The 23,218-nt window shown below is 49.1% G+C and overlaps 1 protein-coding gene across 3 annotated transcripts in view; it reads left to right on the top strand.

Moving 5' to 3' along the window:
- Tm7sf3 (transmembrane 7 superfamily member 3) overlaps positions 1–23,052 on the top strand; it is a 29,492-nt gene extending 6,440 nt beyond the window's left edge. Inside the window, exons 2-13 of one of the 3 annotated variants that reach the window (XM_050164681.1) lie at positions 2,619–2,773; positions 5,012–5,162; positions 6,509–6,629; positions 9,289–9,460; positions 10,825–11,002; positions 13,925–14,011; positions 14,374–14,454; positions 15,629–15,781; positions 17,629–17,726; positions 19,170–19,332; positions 21,285–21,568; positions 22,851–23,052. In XM_050164681.1, coding sequence (XP_050020638.1) covers positions 2,619–2,773; positions 5,012–5,162; positions 6,509–6,629; positions 9,289–9,460; positions 10,825–11,002; positions 13,925–14,011; positions 14,374–14,454; positions 15,629–15,781; positions 17,629–17,726; positions 19,170–19,332; positions 21,285–21,547 — 1,622 coding nt within the window. In that variant the 3' untranslated portion in view covers positions 21,548–21,568; positions 22,851–23,052. Of the gene's footprint in view, positions 1–2,618; positions 2,774–5,011; positions 5,163–6,508; positions 6,630–9,288; positions 9,461–10,824; positions 11,003–13,924; positions 14,012–14,373; positions 14,455–15,628; positions 15,782–17,628; positions 17,727–19,169; positions 19,333–21,284; positions 22,097–22,850 lie in introns of those variants that run through there. The other 2 variants (XM_050164680.1, XM_050164682.1) reach the window with 2 other exon arrangements.
- Positions 23,053–23,218: the final 166 nt, after the last annotated feature.

The raw sequence follows: 23,218 nt of genomic DNA, 5'->3' as shown, positions 1-23,218 counted from the left end.
GGACAACCAGACAGGAAATAGAGGCAGGTCAACAAGAGCAGGAGAATTTTGGGAAAAGGAAAGCTTGGTATGCAGTCCTGTACCAGCCACAAAAGAAGCAATATGTGATGACACCGCCAAATAAGGTACCGAGCCATGTGGCTAACACAGATAAGAATAATGGACTAATATAAGTTGTAAGAGTTAATAAGAAGCCTGAGATACTGGGCCAGTCAGTTTATAACTAATATAGACCTCTGTGTGATTTCTTTGGGACGTAATGATTGCCAGAACCGGGCAGGACAGAAAACCACAGACAACAGTACCTGGTCTTAATGTTACTGATATGAAAACAACAGGACTCGGGTTTGGATGCCAAAGACAATGTCTCTCTACCACCGGCCTTCACTGTCTTCTGCCTGGTTCCTGCCACGGGCATGTGGGGGCAGGGCCTCCCTCCATGTGGGGGTGGGGCCTCTGTGAACACTGAGCCTGAGGTCTCATGGTTCCTGGCAGGCTGGGTGGAGTTCTTGAAGGCAGGGGCTTCAGTTTAAACTGACAGTCCCTGTTCCCGAGGCAGTGTCTCAGGCTGTTGGTTTTCATTTATGCGTTTTCAGACAGGAACACACCTTAGCTACAGTTTAACCGTAAGGACAAAGGTCATCTGCTACTACATGGCAGCAAAAATCTCACATAAGTTTATCATTTGACCTGTATGCTTCATAGAAAATCTCCCTTGAGACAAAACATTTTATTTTATTTTATTTTATTTTGGAGAACTGTGAGACAGAGTCTCCTGTAGTGCAGGCTGTCTCCAAACTCACTGTCTAGCTGAGGCTAACTTTGACCTCTGAGTGCTGAGATTAAAAGCCTGCATGCTATGCATAGCCGTTTTCCTGATTTGTTTTTCATACTAGAATAGCAGTGACTATGCTCATCAGTATGTGTGTAGTAAATATGGTATGTATACACACATACATACATACAAGGGGATGTTAAATAGCTTTCAAAAGGGCCGGGCTAGAATTACCCTTCCCCCCTCAGTATTGGTACGGTTGCCGGGGCTCACATGTGATACACACATGCCCTGTCACTGAGTTATAGCCACAGCCCCTCAGTTATCAACATTGACACAGACAGATGCCTGTGACCTAGTAAGTGGTCCGTGTCGAACAATTGCGTGTCTTCTTGCACATATGTGGAAATAAGCATGATGCATCTTGATGCTAAGTCCACCAGAGCATGTTCCAGAGCCCATTGGAGGCAAGCCCAAGAGATGACGGGGGGGGGGCATGGGACACTTTGGAGAGATGAGCTTAGTGAATTTGCTTGCACAAGTCTTAGGTACAGACAGAGTGATCTTATAAGTGCTGCTGATACTGCCAGATGGAGAAAACGAGGGGAACTCTGTGTGTGTGTATGCGTGTGTGTATGTGTGGTGTGTGTGTATTTGGCGTGTGAGTGGTGTATATGTGTGTGGTGTGTGTTATGTGTGGTGTGGGTGTGTGTATGTGTGGTACATGTGTGTGGTATGTATGTGTACGTGGTATGTGTGTGGTATATATATGTGTGTGTGTGGTGGGTGGGTGTGTTGTCTGTGTGTGGTGTATGTGTATGTGTATATGTGGGGTGTGTGTGGTGGGTGGGTGTGTTGTCTGTGTGTGGTGTATGTGGTAAGTGTGTGGTATGTGTATGTGTGTGTGGTGTGTGTGTGTGTGGTGTCTGTGTGTGGTATATGTGTGTGTGTGGTATGTGTGGTGTGTATGTGTGTGGTGTGTGTGTTATGTGTGGTGTGTGTGATATATGTGTATACATGGTATGTGTGTGGTATGTGTGTGTGGTGGATGGGTGTGTTGTCTGTGGTGTGATGTATGTGTGGGGTGGGTGTGGTGTCTGTGTGTGGTATATGTGTATGTGTGTGGTATGTGTGTGTACGTGGTATGTGTGTGGTATGTGTATGTGTGTGTGTGGTGGGTGTGTGGTGTATGTGTGGGGTGTATGTGGTGCGTGTGTGTGGTATGTGTGTGTGTTTTGTGTGTGACTGAAACGTGAAAATGGAGGACAGAAATGAGCTGAGCACTCCTTGCGCAGTGAGGACTTAGCAATCCCGAGGGCCAGGAAAACTGACCCCGCTGCAGCAGATAGGCCAGGAAGCACACTGGTGTTCTCCTGACAGGGTCATTTTAAAAAAATGAATTAAAACCGTTTGTCATTTTCATACATGGTGTGAAAGCAGCTATTGGAGACCTGTAGGCTCAGTAGTGGGCTCTCAGCTGAAGAAGGGCAGGGCCCCGGAGCCGCTCTCCTATCCATGACTGCTGACCTGTCAGTCATATGCCGGCCTGGTACAGGTAAGCCATGCCAGCCGCGAGCTCTGGGCTGCAATCTGTACGTGTCCTCCTCTTCACACGCACCACCTACACAACAGCGGGTCCTTGATGTGAGCCCAGGCTGGCCATCACTTACATAGAACCCTCTGCTTAGCCTCCCAAGGGCTGAGAGAACAGGCAGACACCACCAGACCTGGCTCTCAAAGGGTTTTTCTGAAAGTTGCATTAGCATTGTACATTTTTTATGAATAAAATTTGCGTAGTTGATACTAGAGGTACAATATTGTAATGAACATTTTCCCATTGTAGGTTTTCTTGAATTTTCTGTGGGAAAGTTCACATACTTCCTGCTCAGCCGGCCCCTTCCACAGGAGGCCATTCTGCGCCATATTTCAAGCAATGTGACCTTTCTTCTTTTCCAAATACACTCGCAGTATCAGAACACCACCGTCTCGTTCACTAAGGTAAGCAGTAAAGAGATCATCTGTCTCTACAGTACCGAGCCTCGCATGTTAGAATCTAACGTCCGCATGTATGCGTGGGCCTGGTCTTCAGCAAAGGCCCCGTCACCTTGGTCACAGAGTCTCATTGCCTAAGCCACCCTCCGTCCCCCTCCTTCACAGACTGAACTGCACAGGGCTCTAGAAATGACTTTGTGAAAAGCAGTGTCCTTCCTCTGTCCCCCTGATGGCTGGGGCGTTCTCATGTTTTATTGTTTGTTGGGCAGGGGGTCCTTTGAAGCCACAGACTCTACAAGCTCCCTTTGAGGATTGCCAAATTGAAACTCACCTGGTACCTGATTTCTTCTCATTCACTCAGCCTTCCAAGAACATTCTGATTCCGAAGGCAGGAGGGCTAAGAGCTTAAGGCCAGCATCAGCTGCGTAGTGAGGCTGAGACCACCTGTCTTACGTGGACCTTTGTCTTAAAGGAAGAGGGTTACCAGCAGGCTGGAGAAATAGCTCTGTGGTTGAAGAGCACTGGCTGCTTTTGCAGAGGCCTGGGTTCCCAGTACTCCTGTGCTGGCTCACAACCATCTCTAACTCCAGTCCCTGAGGCTCTGATGGCCTCCTCTAGCCTCCACAGGCACCAGACACGCATGCTGGCAAAAATCCTCATACACACGAGAGAAAGATAGTGACCAAATAAATAAATAAATCCTTAAGTCTAAAGCTTTTTTTGTAAACTGAACTCTCTGGGGTCAAAGCTCCTGTTTTGTCTTGTTAGCCTCAGAACCTGACAGAGTAAATCTTTTTTTTTAATATTTATTTATTTATTATGTATACAATATTCTGTCTGTGTATATGCCTGCAGGCCAGAAGAGGGCACCAGACCTCATTACAGATGGTTGTGAGCCACCATGTAGTTGCTGGGAATTGAACTCAGGACCTTTGGAAGAGCAGGCAATGCTGTTAACCTCTGAGCCATCTCTCCAGCCTCCCAGAGTAAATCTTAATTCAGTCAATTGAACCGTAATACTTGAAAACGTCAGCATACAATTCCTGGAGTTTCCATTTATTACACACACACACACACACACACACACACACACACACCCCGCCATCAAGCTGGGACCGAAACCCAGGCCATTGCACCTGAGAGGCAAGTGCTTTACCCCTAGGGTCTTGGCATTAAGAAGTAGAAACAGAGGGCCCAGGAGATGGCCCAGTCTATAGGGCCTGAGTTTGATCTCTCGAACCCACCAAAACAAACAAGAAGGCAGCCGGGTCTGGTGTGTGTGTGTGTGTCAGCCCTGCACCTTGGAGATGGAAACAGTCAGTCCAGCCAATCAATGAGCCAGGTTCAGTGAGAGACCCTGTCTTCAAAATAAGCTGGAGGGGCTGGAGAGATGGCTCAGCGGTTAGGAGCGCTTGTTCCTGGAGAGGGCCTGGGCTCTGTCCCCAGCATTCACAGGGCAGCTCATGTCCATCTCTAACTCCAATCTCGAGATCTGACAACCTCGGAGGGCCCCAGGCACACGTGTGGTGCACATGCATACATTCAGTCTAACAAACACAAAACAAATGATAAATCTAAAATATATAAATTAATTAAAATAATAAATTGAGGAGGAATAAAGGGTGATACCCGGTGTCAGCCTCTGGCTTCCACATGTATGCTCACACACCTGGCATATGTACATGTTCACACGTGCATACATACGCACAGATACCCATAAAGATACTTAAAAGCAGTAACTGGGAGGTGTCACAAGAAAGCCTTTACCAATAAGATATCAACCCTATTAAACATGCTCCCCAAGAGCTTCTTCCTCGCTCTGCTGTGTTTATAAACCCTAAACCCTGTTGTATTTGTTACAGCAGCTCTGACTGACTGATACAATAGTATAGATTCTGAACTGTTTTTTATACGGGTGTGTTGTTCTCAGTATATGTGTTTGTGTGCCACATATGTGCCTGTATAGACCAGAAGAGGGTATCAGATCCTCTGGAACTGGAACTATAGACTGTTGTGGGCCAATATGTGAATGCTGGGATTCGAACTCAGGTCCTGTGGAAGAGCAACCAGTGCTCTTACCACCGAGCCATCTCCAGCCCTCCATGATGGTGTGTTGCGAAGGTGCGGATGTATGAACACAGAGACGAAGGGTTTGGGGAGGGCTGCACACACACACTGGGTAGCTCTGCAGTGGATGTGACTTCTCACTTCTGTCTTCATGGTGGCTTTGCTTCCCAAATGCAGACCCTCCTCCCGGGCACCTCAGGCACAGGCAGCGACAGAGGGCTGGTTTTCATTCTTAGACCCGAGCAGACTATGTGCACTTGGTACTTGGAGACGAAAGAAGCCAAACCTGTTCAAAACGTGGCCATTCCACTCTCCTACTCAGAAAGAGGTAATTTCCTGTCTGAGTTCATCTGTGGAAACCCAAGGAAAATTACGCTGGTAAGATTGTTTATTACGAGTGCAGTTTATTTGATCGGAGTGTTACAGTGTCTACAGAGGCAGAAAAAGCAGCCTTAGAACCAGTCCTTCGCAGTTACACGTTATTGTAGGCAGAGGTGGCGGCAGGCTTGTCCTAAGGGAGGTGCAGGGTTTGGAGAGTGGCCAGCAATGGGTGTCTGGAGCCAGGGAGCAAGGAGCCTTGGACACGTTTGCACACAGTGCTAAGGTGGGTTCAGAGGAAGCAGATAGCGGGGGCAGAGGAGTGCGTAGTCTGTTTTATCTTTAGGAAGGACTAATGATGTCGCTTGGTTGGTCAGTGCTTGCCCAGCATGCATGGCGCCCTGGGTTCCATGTCCAGAAAACTGGCCACTGTGTCACGTGCCTGTAATCCAGCCCAGGGGAGGTGGAGGCAAGAGGAGTAACAGAGCAGAGTCAGCACTGGGTACGGCTGTGAGGACATCTGAACACAGGTCCCGAGCCAGGGCTGGGGGTGGTGGTGGAACAGTGGCTACACGTTAGAGAGGAGCCTGGGGACAGTCGTATGGCTCCTGTCGGGACAGTCGTATGGCACCATCTCCGGTTTAGCTATGGTGCTGTCTGAGGAGCTGGTTCTTTTATGGGTGTCATGGAGTCAGTAGTGACTTCTGAAAGGGGCACAGCTAATCTGAGGTGCTTGTAGGACATCAGATTGGAAGCTCAGGGTTGGCAGCTAGAGTGCTGGCCTGGGGTAGAGGAGTGAGGTTGGATAAACTTGGATAGACATGAGATCGGTCAAGCAGGAACTCAGACACCTGGGGGAATTTGATCGTTTCCTAGAGTGGAGCACAGGTGAGGCACTGGACTGGGCTGGTGATAACTACTGCGCAGTAAGTTCAGGGCTGAGATCTCTGGAGGGAGGAGGAACACCCAAGCCAGGAGTGGTGCATAGTAAAGCCCAGAGAAGTGACCAGCAGTGTCAGAGTGACAGCGGTGAGTCAGAGAGTTCTCTTGGCAGCGCAGGGACGAGAGCCAGGTCACAGCAATGGCTAAGCCATGGCACGGTGGGAAAATTCAGACTGCTCAAGTTTGGGAGTAGGGCTGGGGGACAGCTCTGCGGCACAGTGCACACAGCCCTGAGTTTGAGAAGGACATTTTGAGGGAACTGGGAATGAGGGACCCGTGCACTTCCGAACCCCAGTCATGATACGGCAGAAAACACTGGTGTTCTGTGCTGACCGATTGCTATACAGGAAGTTCTCGTGAAAGATCTGTTTCCTGGAACTCTTGGGTTACTAATCTCATCGTTTTTTCCTCCAGATCCCATTCCTGGAGGCTGTAATTTGGAGTTTGATTTAGATATCGATCCCAACATTTACTTGGACTATAATTCTTTTGAAACAACTATCAAGTTTGCACCAGCCAACCTAGGCTATGCAAGGTATGGCGGCCAAGCCCCTCTGTTGAAACCCCTCCTAGGGTACTCTTGACTTCAGAGCAGGTCCAGCCAACTGTCTCAAACCATCATTTTATAGAGTAAAGTTGAATTCTTTTTTGTTGGGGGGGGTTTGTTGGCATAATTTAAATCTCAATGCTAATATTTGAGCTATTGTTTATACTGAATATTCTCCTTAATCATTTCGAATCTTTATTTGAGGAGACAGGTGTGATATGCGCCTGTTGCGAGCTTGGAAGTATATCTTAGTTTCTTTTTTTAAGATTTAAATTTTTATTATTTTTAACTGTGTGTATGTATATGTGGATATGTGATGTGGGATGTCCTTCTGTATAGATGCTGATTTATTGGTTGATGAACAAAGCTGTTTTGGCCAATGGCTTAGCAGAGCAAAGCTAGGCAGGAAATCTGAACAGAGATACAGAGAGTAGGCAGAGTCAGGGAGACGCCATGTTGCACCAAAGGAGAAAGACGCCTACTGGTAGGCCACAGTGTTGTGGTAAAATATAAAATAATAGAAATGGGCTATTTTAAGATGTAAGAGTTAGTTATTAAGAAGTCTGAGCTAATAGGTCAAACAGTGTTGTAATTAACCTAGTTTCTGTGTGCGTATTCGGGTCTGGGTGGCCGGAAAACAGGAGAACAATCTCTGGTTACAGATGTGTGCACAGGAGTGCAGGTGCCTGGAAAGTCTGGGGTGCCGGATGCCCTGGTGTAGCCCTGGTGTAGCCCTGGTGTAGCCCTGAGGTAGCCGGCTTTCTTTTAGGCCACCAATCAGCTCCCAAATCATGGCCCAATGACTTATCAGTTACCAATGCGCGGTCTTAGCTTAACTCTTATTTAATCTGCTTCTCTTTATCTACATTTTGTCTTGGGGCTTCTTACCTTTCTTTCTTTCTAGATGTCCTGTTCCATGTCTGCTGGCTGGCGGCTGCCTGGCTGACCGGGTGTCTCTCTTTTTCTCTCTTTCTTCTTCTCAAGCCTAGATTTCTCCTCTTTTCATTCTCTATGCCCTCCTGTTCCTCTCCTGCCTCGTTGCCGGACACTCAGCTCTTTATTAGACCAGTCAGGTGCCTTAGGCAGGCAAGGCGAAGCAGATGCAGCATCTTTCCATCGTTAGTGAAGGCGGAGCTGAGACACGTAACACAGCTTCACACAGTTAAAGTGATTCCCACAAGAAAGACCCTGGGACTGGAGTTACAGGTGGTCGTGAGCTGCCTCCTGTGGGCCTTGTGGTTCTCTGTAAGAGAAATATGTGAACTTAACCACTGAACTATCTTTCCAGCCCTGTCTTAGTTTTCTCAAAGCATTTAAATATAGAAGACATTCCATAGCCCTAAATTCTTACACCTTGTGAGGATATAATTTTGTAAAACTCTGCCTCAGTTTCCACTTTAATAGCAAGGAGTGGTTGAAAGCTCTCAGCCCGCCCACCTGCCTGCCACAGTGCTGAGTGCTCTTGTTATTTGGTCTGGGCTCTCTTGTGAAGTTGTTTTCATTTTATAGAGACGATTTCAGGGGCCTTTGAGGTTGGGCTCCCTCTTCTGGACTCCATGGGTACCCACACTCAGAAGTGCACAAGTTGGTGTGCCCGTGTATGTGCACATACAATTAAAAATAAAACCAAATCTTTTACACCACATGATACACTATCAAATAGCAAAGATGTTCCAGGCACAGCCCACTTTAGAATCTGTTTTCCTTTCAGCCACATCGGCCTGTGTGTGTGTGTGTGTGTGTGTGTGTGTGTGTGTGTGTGATAGTCAGTACCGCTGTCCACTGAGGCATCTGTGTGTGTGTGTGTGTGTGTGTGTGATAGTCAGTACCGCTGTCCACTGTGGCCTCTGTGTGTGTGTGTGTGATAGTCAGTGCCGCCTGCGCAAAGAATAGGCAAAGCATCCCTTACCTGCAGCAGTGGGGCCAGAAGCGATGGAAATTTGAATAGACCTTAACGGCTGAACATCCCTGATCTGAGAACCCAGAATAGTAACAAATTTGAAACCTCAGATCTTAGCAGAGCCCAGGAAGTTCCAGGTCCCAGGTTTTTAGATTAAGGACTGTCTTGTCGACCTGTACCATAAACTCCGTGAGTGGATTATGAACAACAGGAATTTACTCATTCACTCACCTGTAGGCATTGATTGATTTCCTCACACGTGTCCCTGGCTGGTTCGGAAGTTTCTGTGTAGACCAGGCTTGACTTAAAGTTGCTTCTCAAGTTACAGCCGTGCACCATGCCAGAAATGTCCTTCTCACACTCCTGAAGGTGGCACCTGTGGGCTCTTGGCGGGGCCGTCCTGTGGGTTGCAGACTTCGTATTATGAGAAGGGAAGTGTGCCTGAGACCTGCCCGGGGCTCGTCTGTGAGGACACCAGTCCCACTCAGGGTTCCTCCCTCATGATTCTCCCCCAAAGCCCACTTCTAATACTGTCACATTGGAGGCAGGGACTTCCGGTATGGATTTTGAGCAATGCCAGTCCAGCCCACCGCTGTGTGCTACTACCCTCTCGAATACCACGTAGGCTCCACGGTGGTAAAACTGGAGCTGTGCCTACAGAAGACTGAAATCAGAGCCCTGGCTCCTTCCCATCGACAGGGCTTGAGCCACAAGGCACTGATGCTCAGTTTTGTTGGTTGGCTTTAGAGGCGCAGAGCCCCTGCCGTGTGACGTGAGCACGGGCCAGGAGTCCAGATGGAGGCTGCAGTACGAGGTGTATCAGTACTTCCTGCCCGAGGGCGACCTCACCGAGGCCTCGCTGCTCCGGCATCTTCAGAGGATGGCCCAGGTGCCCCAGGTGAAGGCCAGTGCGGTCAAGGTGAGTCTGGATCTTGCGGCTCCTGTGGCGGGGTCGGGTGCTCTGACACGATGTTAGCGTCTGAGAAGAAGAGAGTCACTTCTCTTTCGACTGCAGCCATGGCTGTGCCCTCATCATCCTGACGCAGGGAAGGAAGGAGGTGATAATGTTTTGTGCACTCCAATAACTTAGACAAGAGCTTCTGGAAAGTGTAAAGGGAAAAGTCTAACAACTGAGAAACAGCTGAAGGATATATTCATTGGTGTTCATTTGTTTCGTTTTGTTTCAAGACAGGGTTTCTCTGTGTAACGGCCCTAGCTGTCCTGGAACTAGCTCTTGTAGACCAGGCTGGCCTCAAACTCACAGAGATCCACCTGCCTCTGCCTCCCGAGTGCTGGGATTAAAGGTGTGTGCTACCACCTCCTGGCTCTGGTTAATATTTTTAACATTTTTGCTAATTCTTTGAGAATTTCATACATGAATGCAATGTATTTGAATCATATTTGCTCCTAGCTCCTCCCTCTAACTACTCCCAGATCCGCCCCCCGAACTCCCTCCCAGCTCTGTCTCCTTGTTTGATTCAAATAACCTACTGAGTGCAGTTTGTGCTGACCGTGCACTTATGGGTATGAGCCATCCAGTGGAGCATGGTCAGCCTACAGGGGCTACATTCTTTGTTGTTTGTTTTTCAAGACAGTGTTTCTCTGTAGCTATGGAGCCTGTCCTGGAACTCTCTCTGCACACCAGGCTGGCCTTGACCTCACAGAGATCCACCTGTCTTTGCCTCCCAAGTGCTGGGATTAAAAGTGTGCACCACCACTGTCTGGATTTTTTTTAAGGTTTACTTATTTGTTATGTATATAGTGTTCTGCCAGAAGAGGACACCAGCTCTCATTACAGGTGCTTGTGAGCCACCATTTGGTTGCTGGGAATTGAACTCAGTATCTCTGGAAAAGCAGCCAGTGCTTTTAACTGCTGAGCCACCTCTCCAGCCAGAGGCTACATTCTTAAAGAAAACTGACAGGGCTGGAGAGATGGCCCAGCTGTTGAGAGAACTTGCTGTTCTTGCAGAGGGCTTGGATTCAGTTCCCAAGCACCTCCATCAGGTGACTCAGAAACTGCCTGTAGCTCTAGCTCCGGGGGATCTGACGCCCCCTTCTGGACTCCGTGAGTACCACACTCCATGGACAGTCACACGCACGCGCACGCACATGCACATCAAAATAAAGTCTTTCCCAGAAGGAAGCTGACTTTCCCTCCCCCAAAGCCCTCAGCTGTCAGTCCCTCCTGGGGACTCTGTCCTGGGGTGTACACTGTCCTGGTTGGTACAGGTGACCACGGCTCTAAGAGGCCACGTAAACATGGCTTGTTATGTTTGGCTTTAGGTGGTTACCCTGACAGCGGACGACAAAACAACCGTGTCCTTCTCTTCCCTCCCGGGACAAGGCGTCATTTATAATGTCATCGTTTGGGACCCGATCCTCAATGCCTCTGCTGCTTATGTTCCCGTGCACACGTATGCCTGCAGCTTGGAGTCAGGGGATGGGAGCTGTGTCTCTCCTGGTGAGTGTGCACTTCAACCCGGACAAATGCGTCCTTGGCTTCACAGACCAGTCTCCACTAGTGAAGAGCTTAGGATTGTCCAGGGATGCTTTGTCTAGCTTCTGTTCACTTGGCCATTACCGTTTGTAAGACCCCCACTCAGGGAAGGGATGGCTCACTAATTAAGGGCATTTTCTTGCAAAGGATTCAGATTCAGCTCCCAGCACCCATGTGGCAGCTCACAATCATCTGTAACTCCAGTCCCAGGGGATCTGCTGACCTCTGCTGACCTCTGTGAGCACCAGGCATGCACGTGGTGAACAGACCCATGTGCAAGCAAAACACTCAACACATAAAATAAAGCAAATCAATCTGAAAAAAAGGGGCCATGTTACTATACCCCATGCAAAACAACAGAATATACCAGCGCAAAACCAGACTACTGCAATGACAACAGACAAGCCATTTACTGGGGTCAGTTTCCCATCATATACAGTGTGTGTGTGTGTGTGTGTGTGTGTGTGTGAGTGTGTATGGTGTGTGAGTGTGTGTGAGTGTGGTGTGTATGAGAGTGTGGTGTGTGTGAGTGTGTGAGAGTGTGGTGTGTGTGAGTGTGTGTGAGTGTGGTGTGTGTGAGTGTGTGAGAGTGTGGTGTGTGTGAGTGTGTGACAGTGGTGTGAATGTGAGTGTGGTATGTATGTGGTGTGTGTGTGTAGTAGATGGGTATGCTGTATTTATAATACATATCACACACACACGTGCACACACACACATATACGTAGTAGCATTTGAGAAGCTCATGGGTACCAGGAAGAAACACAGAGCAGGACAGGGAGCAGTCGCATGCAGATGAGAAAGGTGAGGTGACATGGCTGGTGAAGACCCTGCAGGCAGGAGCACATTGGGGCTCCATACATGCCAGGCAGAGGAGACAGCCATGCCAAGCCCTGCTCCTGGACACCTGCCTGGAGGTGTAAGCTAAGCATTGAGACCATCAGAGCCTGGAGAACCGGAGTCACATAGCCAAGGGTGTGAGGTGGGATGGGGGGTGGTCTGGGCCCACCTGTGGGGCAGAGTGGGCTCTAGGTTTCAACTTATTTTATAAGTTGCCTTGGTCATGGTGTGTCTTTACACCAATAGAAAAGTAACTAAGACAGTGTTCATGTGTGTGCACACGTATGTGCACGTGGAGGCCAGAGACAGTGTTCATGTGTGTGCACATGTGTGCATGTGGAGGCCAGAGGCTGATGTTGGATGTCTTCCCATGGCACTGTCTACATCATCTTTTGAGGCAGTCTCCTGCTGTAGCCGGAACTCCCCACTTTGGCTAGACCAGCTGGCCAGCAAGCCCCAGGAGTCCTCCTGTCCCACCTCCCAGCACTGGGAAGCAGTCACTGCCGCACCCAACTTTTATGTGTGTGTTGATCCGAACTCCCATCCTCGGGCTTGTTAGACATTTTCCTAAGTAAGCTGTCTTCCCAGGCCCCAGAGGCAGAACGTCCTGCCAGCTCCATGAGTTTGGCGACAGTTGCCCACATTCTGAAGCAGAGTGCACATTTTTATCATCTGCTCGGTTGCTCTCACAGTCTGGTTTTGAGAGAAGCAGATCTGTGGATTGACTGTGAATCACGCGTGTCCTCGTACTCTCTCCACTGGACACTCATGTGCAGCCGGAGACTGTGCTTTAGTTTCCTGGATGCTCTGTCCCGAATGATCGCACAGAAACATGTTAATTACAACACTGCTTGGCCAATGGCTCAGGCATATTTCTAGCTAGTTCTTGGCCAATGGCTCAGGCATATTTCTAGCTAGTTCTTGGCCAATGGCTCAGGCATATTTCTAGCTAGCTCTTACATTTTAAACTAACCCATCTCCATTAACCTGTGTATCGCCACGAGGCTGTGGCTTGCTGGGTAGGTCCCAGTGTCCTTCTCCTTAGGCAGCTACATGTCGTCTCCCTGACTCTGCTTACTCTCTCTACATCTCTGTTCGGATTTCCCACCTGGTTGTACTCTGCCAAGCCATTGGCCGAAGCAGCTTCTTTATTAACCAATGGTAATAAAACATACTCACAGGATACAGAGGGGAGCCCCACATCACTGTTGCGTTTGAATTTGTGACCCGCTTGTGAGGTTTTCAGCGAGTGTGAGTGTTTTGTGTCTGCTCTTATTGAAGGACTGTTTCCTGATGCTCATTTTTGAAGGGTTTCCGAGGAAGGTGAATTTGCTGAGCGGTGTTTTCTCTTGATAATGGCTATCTATTTTTAAAAACAATAGAGCAATTTGTTTGCTTTTATTTTACGTATGTGGATGCTTTGCTTTCATGTAGCCTGTGGACTCTGTGAGTGCAGTGCCAGCAGTGGCCAGAAGAGGGCGCTGGATGCTGTAGAGCTGGAGTTAGAGCCCGATGTGAGCCGCTAGTCCCCTGTAAGATCGAGGAACGTTCTTGCTCACTGAGCCTCCTCTCTGGGCCTCGAAGGTTCAGTCTCAGGCTGGCTGGGAACTGACTGTGCAGCACAGCTGGCCTTGGATATACAGTGGTCCTCCAGGGCTGGGGTGACAGGCATGCATCACCAGAGTGGGCTGAGTCAGGCTGTAGATGAGGTCTGTGTTTAGTTCACGCCTCTGTGAATTTTAACTGAGTCTCCCCACTTTTCTCCCCGCAGTTTATTCGTTGACGACAGAGACATGTTTTAGGCACACGCTCTGCTCTGCCCTTCCTAGAGAAACACCACGGGTATCAAGAGCCTGTGCTGTCTGGTTCTCCGTGTTATAAAAGCAGCCACCGGGTGTAATCACCTGCATAGGTTAACTCACTAGGGGAACAGGATATTTTTGGGAGCAATGATCTCAAGCCAGTTCACCTTCCTTCCTTCCTGCTTTGCTTATTAGTTAGTGCGGATGCATTTGCCTGCTAATTTTCATTTCTTTATGTATTTTTAAGGAAGAACATCTACCAAAGTGTTCTCCACCGTGTTTGCCCTGCTTGGCCTCTTCATTTGTTTCTTTGGACACAGATTCTGGAAAACAGGTACCTTTCCCCAAGCTGACCCTCATTCTGCTAGCTTGGGCTACATAAAGGAGCCCCTTTCTCACAGAAGAGAGGAACATCGTAAATGAACCGCGAAATTAGCGAGTGACCATTAAATTATGTAACGGGCACCACCCAGGGGGGCGCACTTGTATCCGATGCTGCGGCCCAGTATATCCATTACCCATTTAATAACAGAACTGTGACTACCGACTTCTGACGTTTCCCCGCCTCTTGGATGACAGTTTTCTGTGGGAATAGCCGTGGGGTCTGAGTTCTCGACGCTCGGGCACAGCCTTGCGTTGTGAAGATGCCTGACGTAGGAAATGTTTGTTTCCCATTTCCTGATGGTTTCCTCCCAGAATTATTCTTCGTTGGTTTCATCTTCGTGGGCTTCTTCTTTTACATCGTCATCACCAGACTGACATCCCTTAAGTACGACAGTGAGTACAGTTGATGGGTTAGCCGGGGGTCCAGACAGGGAGCTGCTGGGTCTGCAGCCGCTATGCCTCCTGGTGCTTAACCTGCACTGGGTGCCGTATGCACGAAGCCTGAGACAATGAACAACCTGCGCCTGGAACCGTGCTCCACCTCCACATCTAGGCTTGCTTTTCTGGGTACAGCAAAGAAGTAGGGTCAGGGCCCATGCTTGTAATCCCAGCACTCAGGAGGCTGAGGCAGGAAGATTAAATGTTTGAGAGCAGCCTGTGCTACATAGTAAAACCTTGTCTGTGTTGGAGGATCTCTGAGTTCAAGGCCAGTCTGGTCTACAGAGTGACTTCCAGGACAGCCAGGGCATACAGAGAAACCCTGTCTCAGGAAGAAAAAAAAAATCAAACAAACAAAAATAAAACAAAAGGTCTGAGCCTGGAGTGGCTCGGCAGTAAATCCTCTGCCTAACCAGTGAGACCCCAGTGCCACAGAACCAGATAAACCTGGGTGTGGTCGAGTGCACCTGTTAGTCCAGTGTCTGTGAGGCAGAGGCAGAAGGGGCGGTGTGAGTTTAAGGCCAGCGTGGACTACAGACCAAGGCAGTGCCCCACATAGCACACACTCCCCACTGGGGGAAAATACCTCAAACATTCTCCTCTCCCCAGCTCCATCTGTTTCTTGGGACAGCTTCTGAAGTCACTAAACCTGGCCTAGAACTCACAGTGTAGCAGAGGATGGGATGAAGTTCAGATCCTTCCAGATTAATGGAGTTGGCTTCATGCCAGACGAACATTCTACTGGCTGAGACGCATCCTCAGCCTCCCCCATCACGGCCCCTCTCCAGCCAGAGCCCCTCAACCTCCATCATGGACCCCTCCCCAACACAGTCCCTCCTCCCACCTCCCCTTGATCATGTCAAGATTCCCTTAGCCCACCACGGCCCCTCCCCCACCACGGCCCCTCCCCCACCACGGCCCCTCCCCCACCACAGCTCCTCCCCCACCACGGCTCCTCCCCCACCACGGCTCCTCCTCTACCACACTTAAGATTGGTTGTCACTTTTGCTTTCTTACTGACAAGCCGGCCTGTGCCCAGCCCTGGGGTGACAGTGTCTTTAAGGACATGCAGGCTGAAGTTGAGGTTGAAGCCGGCTGATCCATCTTCTGTGCCTTCTCCCTTGTGCAGTCCGCCTGGTCCTCACCGCTGTTGCTGGCAGCATCGGCGGGATCCTCCTGGTGGCCTCGTGGTGGCGATTTGGGACCCTCATGCTCTGCATGCTGTGTGTTGGACTCTTGCTGGGCTTCCTCGTCTCTTCCGGGATTTTCTTCACGCCTCTGGGTAGGAGCCGCTGACTCTCATGCTGGCGGTGTGTGTGTGTGTGTGTGTGTGTGTGTGTGTGTGTATGTGTGTTTTGGGCGCTGTGAAGCTGGTCAGGAGTCCGTTCCAGGATGCATCCTGGAGCGTGTTGCTTACCTCTTCCTGGGAGAGTCATGACACTTGAGTGCCGGCCTGGTACTCTTAGAGACGGCCATCATCTTTTCTCAGCGAGCCCTCCTAGGGGATCTTAGGATGTCCCCAGGGATGGCTTTCTGTGGTTGCTGTTACAGGTAAGATAGGTAACAGAGTTCTCAGGTCAGAACAGAGATTTTGTTTTTATTTTAAATTTGACTTTCTATTTTTTTTTTTTTTTTTTTTTTTTTTTTTTTTGGTTTTTCGAGACAGGGTTTCTCTGTAGCTTTGGAGCCTGTCCTGGAACTAGCTCTGTAGACCAGGCTGGTCTCGAACTCACGGAGATCCGCCTGCCTCTGCCTCCGAAGTGCTGGGATTAAAGGCGTGTGCCACCATCGCCCGGCTCTATTTCTATTTTGACACGAGGCCTCCTTTGCAGGCCAGGCAGGCTTAGACTCACAGTGATCCTTTTCTTTCCATTCCTGACTGCTGAGATCTCAGGTGTGAGCCGCTGCACGGCCAATTACTTTTGTGCGTTTAAACCCCCAGGGTCTAACTTGAGTCATAGGAGAGGCCTGGTATGTCTGCAGATGAACAGGCCTGAATTGCACTGAGCTTGGAGCCTAGTGCTGTGTCCAGTGTCCAGCGTTCTCCTTACCCTGTTTCCATTCCACCCTCCGCCCTCCCCAGCGCTCATCCCTTCCCCAGGCAGCTCTTGGGTGCACCTAGGCTGGTTCTGCAGGGTTCCTTCTGAGCTGAAGGTCTTGTTTTAAGTAATTTTACAAAAATCTGTTGGGGCTGGAGAGACAGCTCAGCAGTTTGTAGCACTGCTGCCTTTGTAGAGAACCCAAAGTCTTAAATTATTTACTTACTTCTGTCCCTTTTGGGAACAGGATCTCACTGTAGGCTGGCTACCTTGGAACTCATCATGTAGACCGCACTGGCCTTGAATTCACAGGGATGCTCAAACTGCCTCTGGCTCCTGAGTGTACCACCACACCTGCTTCTGGCTTCCAAGTGTCTGGGAACATGCAGATTTTTTTAACGTAGTTTGTAAAAGATGACCTCATGTAGCTCTAGGTCACTGAAGGCGTGCTGCCCACTGGACCATGACTGCAGAAAGTGAAGTGTGTCCGTAGCCTGCTCCAGTCTGTCCCGGAGTTCTTCATGGGCAGGACTTGGGCTTGTGGTTCAAATCTATTCATGTTGAGTTCGCTGCTTACTCTGTTGAACGTGGGGATCCTCCATTACAGAAGTTCATAAATGCTTGAGCTGGAGAGGAGACTAGGGGCCCCCCTTCACTCCCCAGTATAATCCAGTCTTCCCACTTTGGGGGGAGGAATCGGAGTCTAGGGCTGAGATCCAGGAGGGAAGGCGCTATGGCGCCCTCTTCAGGTCATCCTGGAGGGGGCTCTCACCCCGTCTAGAGCACACCCTTGAAAAGAGATGTTAGCTGGGCAAAGGCTGCACTCACCTTTAATCCCAACCCTGGGGAGGCAGAGGCAGGTGGCGAATCTCTGAGTTCCAGGCCAACCTGGTCTATGGAGAGAGTTCCAGGACAGCCAGGGTTACAGGGAGAAACTGTCTACAAACAAATGCACGCAGGGCATGTGTGGATTATACTGACCACTACAGAAGGCTGGAGTGTGCTAGCCGCCAGCGCACTTCCTGGCTGTCACTCTAAGCCATTTAACTTGTGGACCTCTTGTTTATTCGTGATTTCTCCGCTTTTCCAGGAAACCTGAATGTTTTCCGTGACGATGGAGTGTTTTGGGTGACCTTCTCTTGCGTAGCTCTGCTCATCCCAGTTCTCTTCCTGGGCTGCCTGAGAATAGTAAGTCCTTCGTGTGGCTGGGTTACTCATTAGCACGCCCTGCAGCCTCCAGGAACCACCCATCGAATCCTTCATGTGTTTTAGTCACTAGGGAGGGCTCTGGCTGCCGGGCTGTTCTGTGATCGATCGTCACGTGTGCTTATCCTTGTTTTTCTTCAGAGTTGTTATCATGGGGGTCTCAGGTTAGGTTAGCTTTGTCCACCAGGATTAAGAGACAGGAGAGAAGTTACATTCTTAGCCAGTTTTATTGAAAGCGGAAGTGTGTGCACACATACCCCATACACACACAGACACCACACCAGCGTGGAGGGGACACACCCCATATACACAGATACATCCCACACACAGACACCACACCAGTGTAGAGGGACACCCCCCCCCACACACACGGACACTACACCAGTGTAGAGGGACACACACCCCATACACATACAGACACCACACCAGCGTGGAGGGGAAACTGAACCCATCTTAACCCCCGAGGACTGGGACTGCGAACTGTTTCTGGTGCCTGGGGTAGGCTCCCCTCCCTTGATTTTGGACTGGTCAACTTAAACAAAGAAAGGGAGCTGAAAGGCCTGTAGCGTCAGGTAAGCAGGTTCTGGACCATCTTTAACACACCTGAGCGGCTGGGACTGGTCCTCCAGAGGGGCTGTCGGGGATAGAAGGACTGCTGGCCTGTTTCTTGTCAAGGGGATGAAGACTTGGGAAGTAAACCGTGTTCATCATCCGTGGCCCCTTTCCTACTGTTCCATCTGTCCCTCTGAGTGCCAGTGCCTGCCAGCACAGGAGCAGAGCAAGCCACCTTCCTCTGCCGCAGCAACCCAGAGACTTTAGTCTTAGCTGCCTCTGCAGGATGGCTCCTCTGGTTAGATCTTATTGCGGAAGTTCTTTGGGGAAGATTATGTTCTATGGCCTGGTTGTTCTTTGCTCGCGGCAGGGCCACATTCTGAGGATATCGGTAGGCATTTGCCGTGGTTCAGACATCAAAGTGTCCTGCACAGACCTGGAGGGCCAGCACCCTGGAGCAGAACCCTGCGGAATGGTGTCATTGGCTGTGTTGTGCAGGGTTTAACTTTTTACCTAGTGCGTGCCTGGGGCCCACAGACACCAGAAGAGGGGTCCAGGTCCTCTGTAAGAGCAGCAAACACTCTGAACCACTGAGTCGGCCCTATTTTGATAGTCCAGACAGTGTGGTCAGAATCTACTATGGTGGATAGGAGGAGCCAAGAAGAGCTAGGGGACAGGAAAGAAAATGGTAAAAATATACTGTCTGAAATTCTCAAATAAATTCCATTATGGACAACAAATGTGGTTTTTACCTTGCTTTTTCACTAGCCCTTGTGATTGCTAAGATGTGAGCCCTTCCCATAACCCCGGGCAGTGGTGAGAGCTGAGGCTGGCCTTGCTGTGTGGGTGATGACTGTCTCTCTTCTTCTGCAGCTGAACATCCTGGCCTGTGGAGTCCTGGGCTCCTACTCTGTGGTGTTGGCTGTTGACAGTTACGCGTTCACCAGCCTCTCCTACATCACCCTGAACGTCCTCAGGAGGGCGCTCAACACAGCTTTCCGAGGGGCTCTCCTCAGAGCGCCTTTCCAGACTAATGGTAAGTCTCCTCAGCCCAGAAATCACAGTGATGTTCAAGTGTGCTTGCTAGCCCAGCCTACAGGGAGTGCGCAGGCATCGCCTGGGGCTGGAGGAGGAAACACGGTACAGATGCCACGAGTGTGCCCTACCAGTAAGCGAGGATTCAAATGTCTCCTAAACCTCTAAGCAGGCCTTGTTAGTGGGCTCCCCTGTCCATTCTCAGATCGGGAAGCTGTTCGACACGAGAATGGTACCCTAATTTAATTTAGAACGTATTCCTTTGTTTCCTTATTGACAATTCGGTTAATTTTTAATCAGTGATCATGCAGTTACCTTAATTAGAAGATTTTTGTTCATTACCAATCTTCCATCTTAATTTGTCTTTGAGACAGGGTCTTACTCTGTAGCCAAGGCTAGCCTCAAACTCACAGTGATCATCCTGTCTCAAGCCTTACAGAGAGGGCAGGTGTGAACCCCAACACACGGTGGCCTTTGTTAACCTTCCAAAGGAAACAAATGAGCACCGCATTTACAGTTTTCAGACTGTTGGTTTCAGAAAAGGTCAGACACAGCGCAAAAGAGCGCATCTTAGAGTCTTAGGCACAGCACAGCCAGGGCTGTGGAGAGTTTTAGGGCTGATCTTTGCCGCTGTTTAGCGATAGTCCAGATCTACCCCTTGGGGTGAGAGGTCAGAAGTGGTACCGTATGTTCAAAGGATTCTCTCCCTGGGGTGGAGGTGTCTACCCCTGTCCTAAAGTTTCCACCACACGATCCATCCCACCAGAGTTCCGCGTGGAGAAACAGTGTAATTACAGAGCCTGGGCAGGAGCTTCAAGAGCTTGTGTGACCCCAAGTCTGCACCCAGCACAAGCGATGTAATTCCCATCGCTACATCTTTGCTGGGTGCTCAGTGGAATCTGGGGTATCACCTCACGCCATCCTTTGTTCCCTGTGTGTGAGGTCACCCCCCTGGGAATGGACTGGTTTATATGGAGAGTTACTAGGGCAGCCACGCCTGTGGGTACTGCATGTCTATGTAAGGTTGGAGCTCCAGGGAGCTCCACGGCCGACTTTTCACTCCCTGCTTCAACTGTCTGGATGCTGTATGAGACCCTACTTTGAAAACAAGCCTTGGTTTGTAAGTGCAAAATACATGTTTGGATACAAGTCCAACATGGGAAAGAAGATGTGGATTTAGTCCGGGAAGGGTAGTGCAGTGGCACACTAAATGTTACACAGTTCAGAGCCACGTGTGGTGGTACACACAGCACTCCCAGCCCTCAGGATCTGAGGCAGATTGCCATGAATTTGAGGCTAGCACAGGCTCACAGTGAGTTCCAAGTCAGGCTACAGAACTAAGATCCCATCTGAAACAAAAGGAATAGAAGGGGTGAGGGAGGAAAAAGAAAGGGACAAGGAGGGGAAAGAAAAGAGAACCCAGGGCTGCAGAGGTGGCCCAGTGGGTACCTGAGTTCAGATCCTTGGAACCCATGGAAAAAGCCAAGCGTGACAGTGGGTGGGGCTTGCTCTTGGGTCATATTCAATGGGAGAGGCTGTCCAAACAGCAAGGGGGCGAGAGATATAGAAAGACACCGGCTGCCCGCTCAGGCCTCCACACTCATGAATCTGCATACACTGCACATATACAAGGTTTTTTTTTTTTTTTTTTTTTTTTTTTGAGGCAGTTTCTTTGTGTAGCCTTGGCTGTCCTGGAACTCACAGAGATCCCCCTGCCTCTGCCTCCCAAGTGCTGGGATTAGAGTTGTGGGCCACCATCGCCCAGCTATACTTTTTTTTTTTTAATAAAAATATCTGGATTTGGTGGCTCATGTCTGTAATCTTGGTGTTCAGGAGGGTAAGACAGGAGGATTTCCCAAGTTTAAGTACAGCCTGAGCTTTAGAGACTTTGTCTCAAAAACAAAACAATTCGCAACAGAAAACCCACAAGTACAAGGTATTTTTTTCCTCTAGACTTCATCGTCCTGGCTGTGTGGGGGATGCTGGCCGTCAGTGGGATCACACTGCAGATCCGAAGAGAAAGGGGACAGCCGCCTTTCCCGCCCCACCCCTACAAGCTGTGGAAGCAAGAGCGAGAACGCAGGGTGACGAACATTCTGGACCCCAGTCACCACATCCCTCCGCTGAGAGAGAGGCTGTACGGCGGATTTGCTCACATCAAGGAGTTCTTTCAGAGGGAGCAGCCGGCTGGAGAGCGGACGCCCCTGCTCCTGTAGAAGGCGGAGAGGGAGGGCTTGGTCAGTGTGCCTTCCTCTTGCATCCTCATCCAGACCGCCCGGCTGCCCCAGGACCAGTGTAGGGTCGGCTATGGTCAGTGATGGCCCTGTTGATGTACAGTAGTGGAGTCAGGATTCTAGGTGACGATGAGAAGTCATCAAACGGCTGGGTGTACTCATTTCCCACAGTCTTTAGAAGTTACCTTTGGTTTATGAATATGATTGATGTGTTTTATAAACTACACCAAAAAATAAAAATGTCAGTTCTCCCTTAAGCCCTGTTTTCTCTCACAGCTTCTTGAGCAGTTTTGACTCAGTGTGAACTGTGGAGGTGAAGGCTGGCAGTGGGTGGTTACTTGCTTTGTGTGTAGGGATCTTTAGGGATTTCATTCTGGGCCCCTGACTGTTAAGATTAAAAGTAACTCCCCCTTTTCACTGAAAGCAGTCTGATTACGTGGCTGCATCTCAGTTTAAGTCAGGAACCCTTCATTTCTTCCAGTATTTAAACACGTTATTTTAATAAACAGTGGCAAACTATCCTAAAATGTATCAACATAAATTCCTTGTTTTGCCTCTTAGACTTGAAGTGGTAATTTATATAACTAAGTTATTTCTGTAATTGAAATAGCTCAGTTTATTAAAGGTAATAGAGCTTTTATATGGATAAGTTATTTATAGCCCAAATGAAGGCCTGTTTTTGTTTGGGGGCCATTTAGAGCAGTGTTGTCTGCTGACCTTTCTCTTAAATTGCTCAGATGAGTGGACATCTGTCAGGACAAGCTGGTTACTTTGTAGTGTCACCACCATGAAACTTTTACTTCCCAGTGCTGTGGGGCAGCTGCATTCGCGCCCTGTGCATTGTTACCCGGCTCCTGTGCTCTGAAGCTCAGAGGGAGTCAGCTAGAATGAATGTACTCAGGAGCTGCTCCTGAGGGCTGCACACCCCCCTCAGGACGGGGTTGTGGGCCGGGAGCTGGCTCCCCTGACATGCACGAGGACAGAGTGACAGTGTGGCTGTGTGGTGCTCGTTAGTGAGGTAGCCACCGCTTTCCTGATGCTGCTTTTAGTCTCTTCCCGGTACAGTCAGTTACGGAAATTTCAGGTAATGGGAGGAGTCTTTAGGCTGGGTTTTGAAAACATGTTTTGAAGATAAAACTTAATGAAAAAAAAATTATAAAATGAACCACTTTTGTTTAAAAAGAATTAGTATTCTGTTATTATTGTCTGTTTTCAGCAGACAATATTATTTTTTTTTTTGAAGAAAAAATAGCCTATAGTCATCTCTCTCACATGCCTGTTGCAGTTGCGAGAATGTCGGAGAGATCCTGTCTGTCGGAGAGATCCTGTCTGTCGGAGAGAGATCCTGTCTGCCCGGACAAACGGCCAGTCAGAGTTGTAAAGAGGAATAGGCTTTCTTGGAGGGAGAATACAAGCCATTTTTAAATTTTCATGACTTTTAACCACTTGTATAATATTTGTAATAAATACCTATTTTGAAAAAAACACTTAAGGCCTTCCTATTGTGACGTCTCTAGTTTACACTGGTCAAGTCTGTGCTTACAAACAAAACTATCTAATCTGGAAAAATGGCTGTTTTAGAAACTCAGCTTAAGATTGGTAGGAAGTGAAGAAAATCCAGGATATGTTATAGTTTACATAATAACATATATA

This window comes from Alexandromys fortis, unplaced genomic scaffold, assembly GCF_014885135.2.
Source record: "Alexandromys fortis isolate MF-2015 unplaced genomic scaffold, M_Fortis_MF-2015_v1.1 scaffold_153, whole genome shotgun sequence".
Classification (NCBI taxonomy): domain Eukaryota; kingdom Metazoa; phylum Chordata; class Mammalia; order Rodentia; family Cricetidae; genus Alexandromys; species Alexandromys fortis.
The sequence above is the reverse complement of the archived record's forward strand: the minus strand, read 5'-3'. Positions and strand labels throughout refer to the sequence as shown.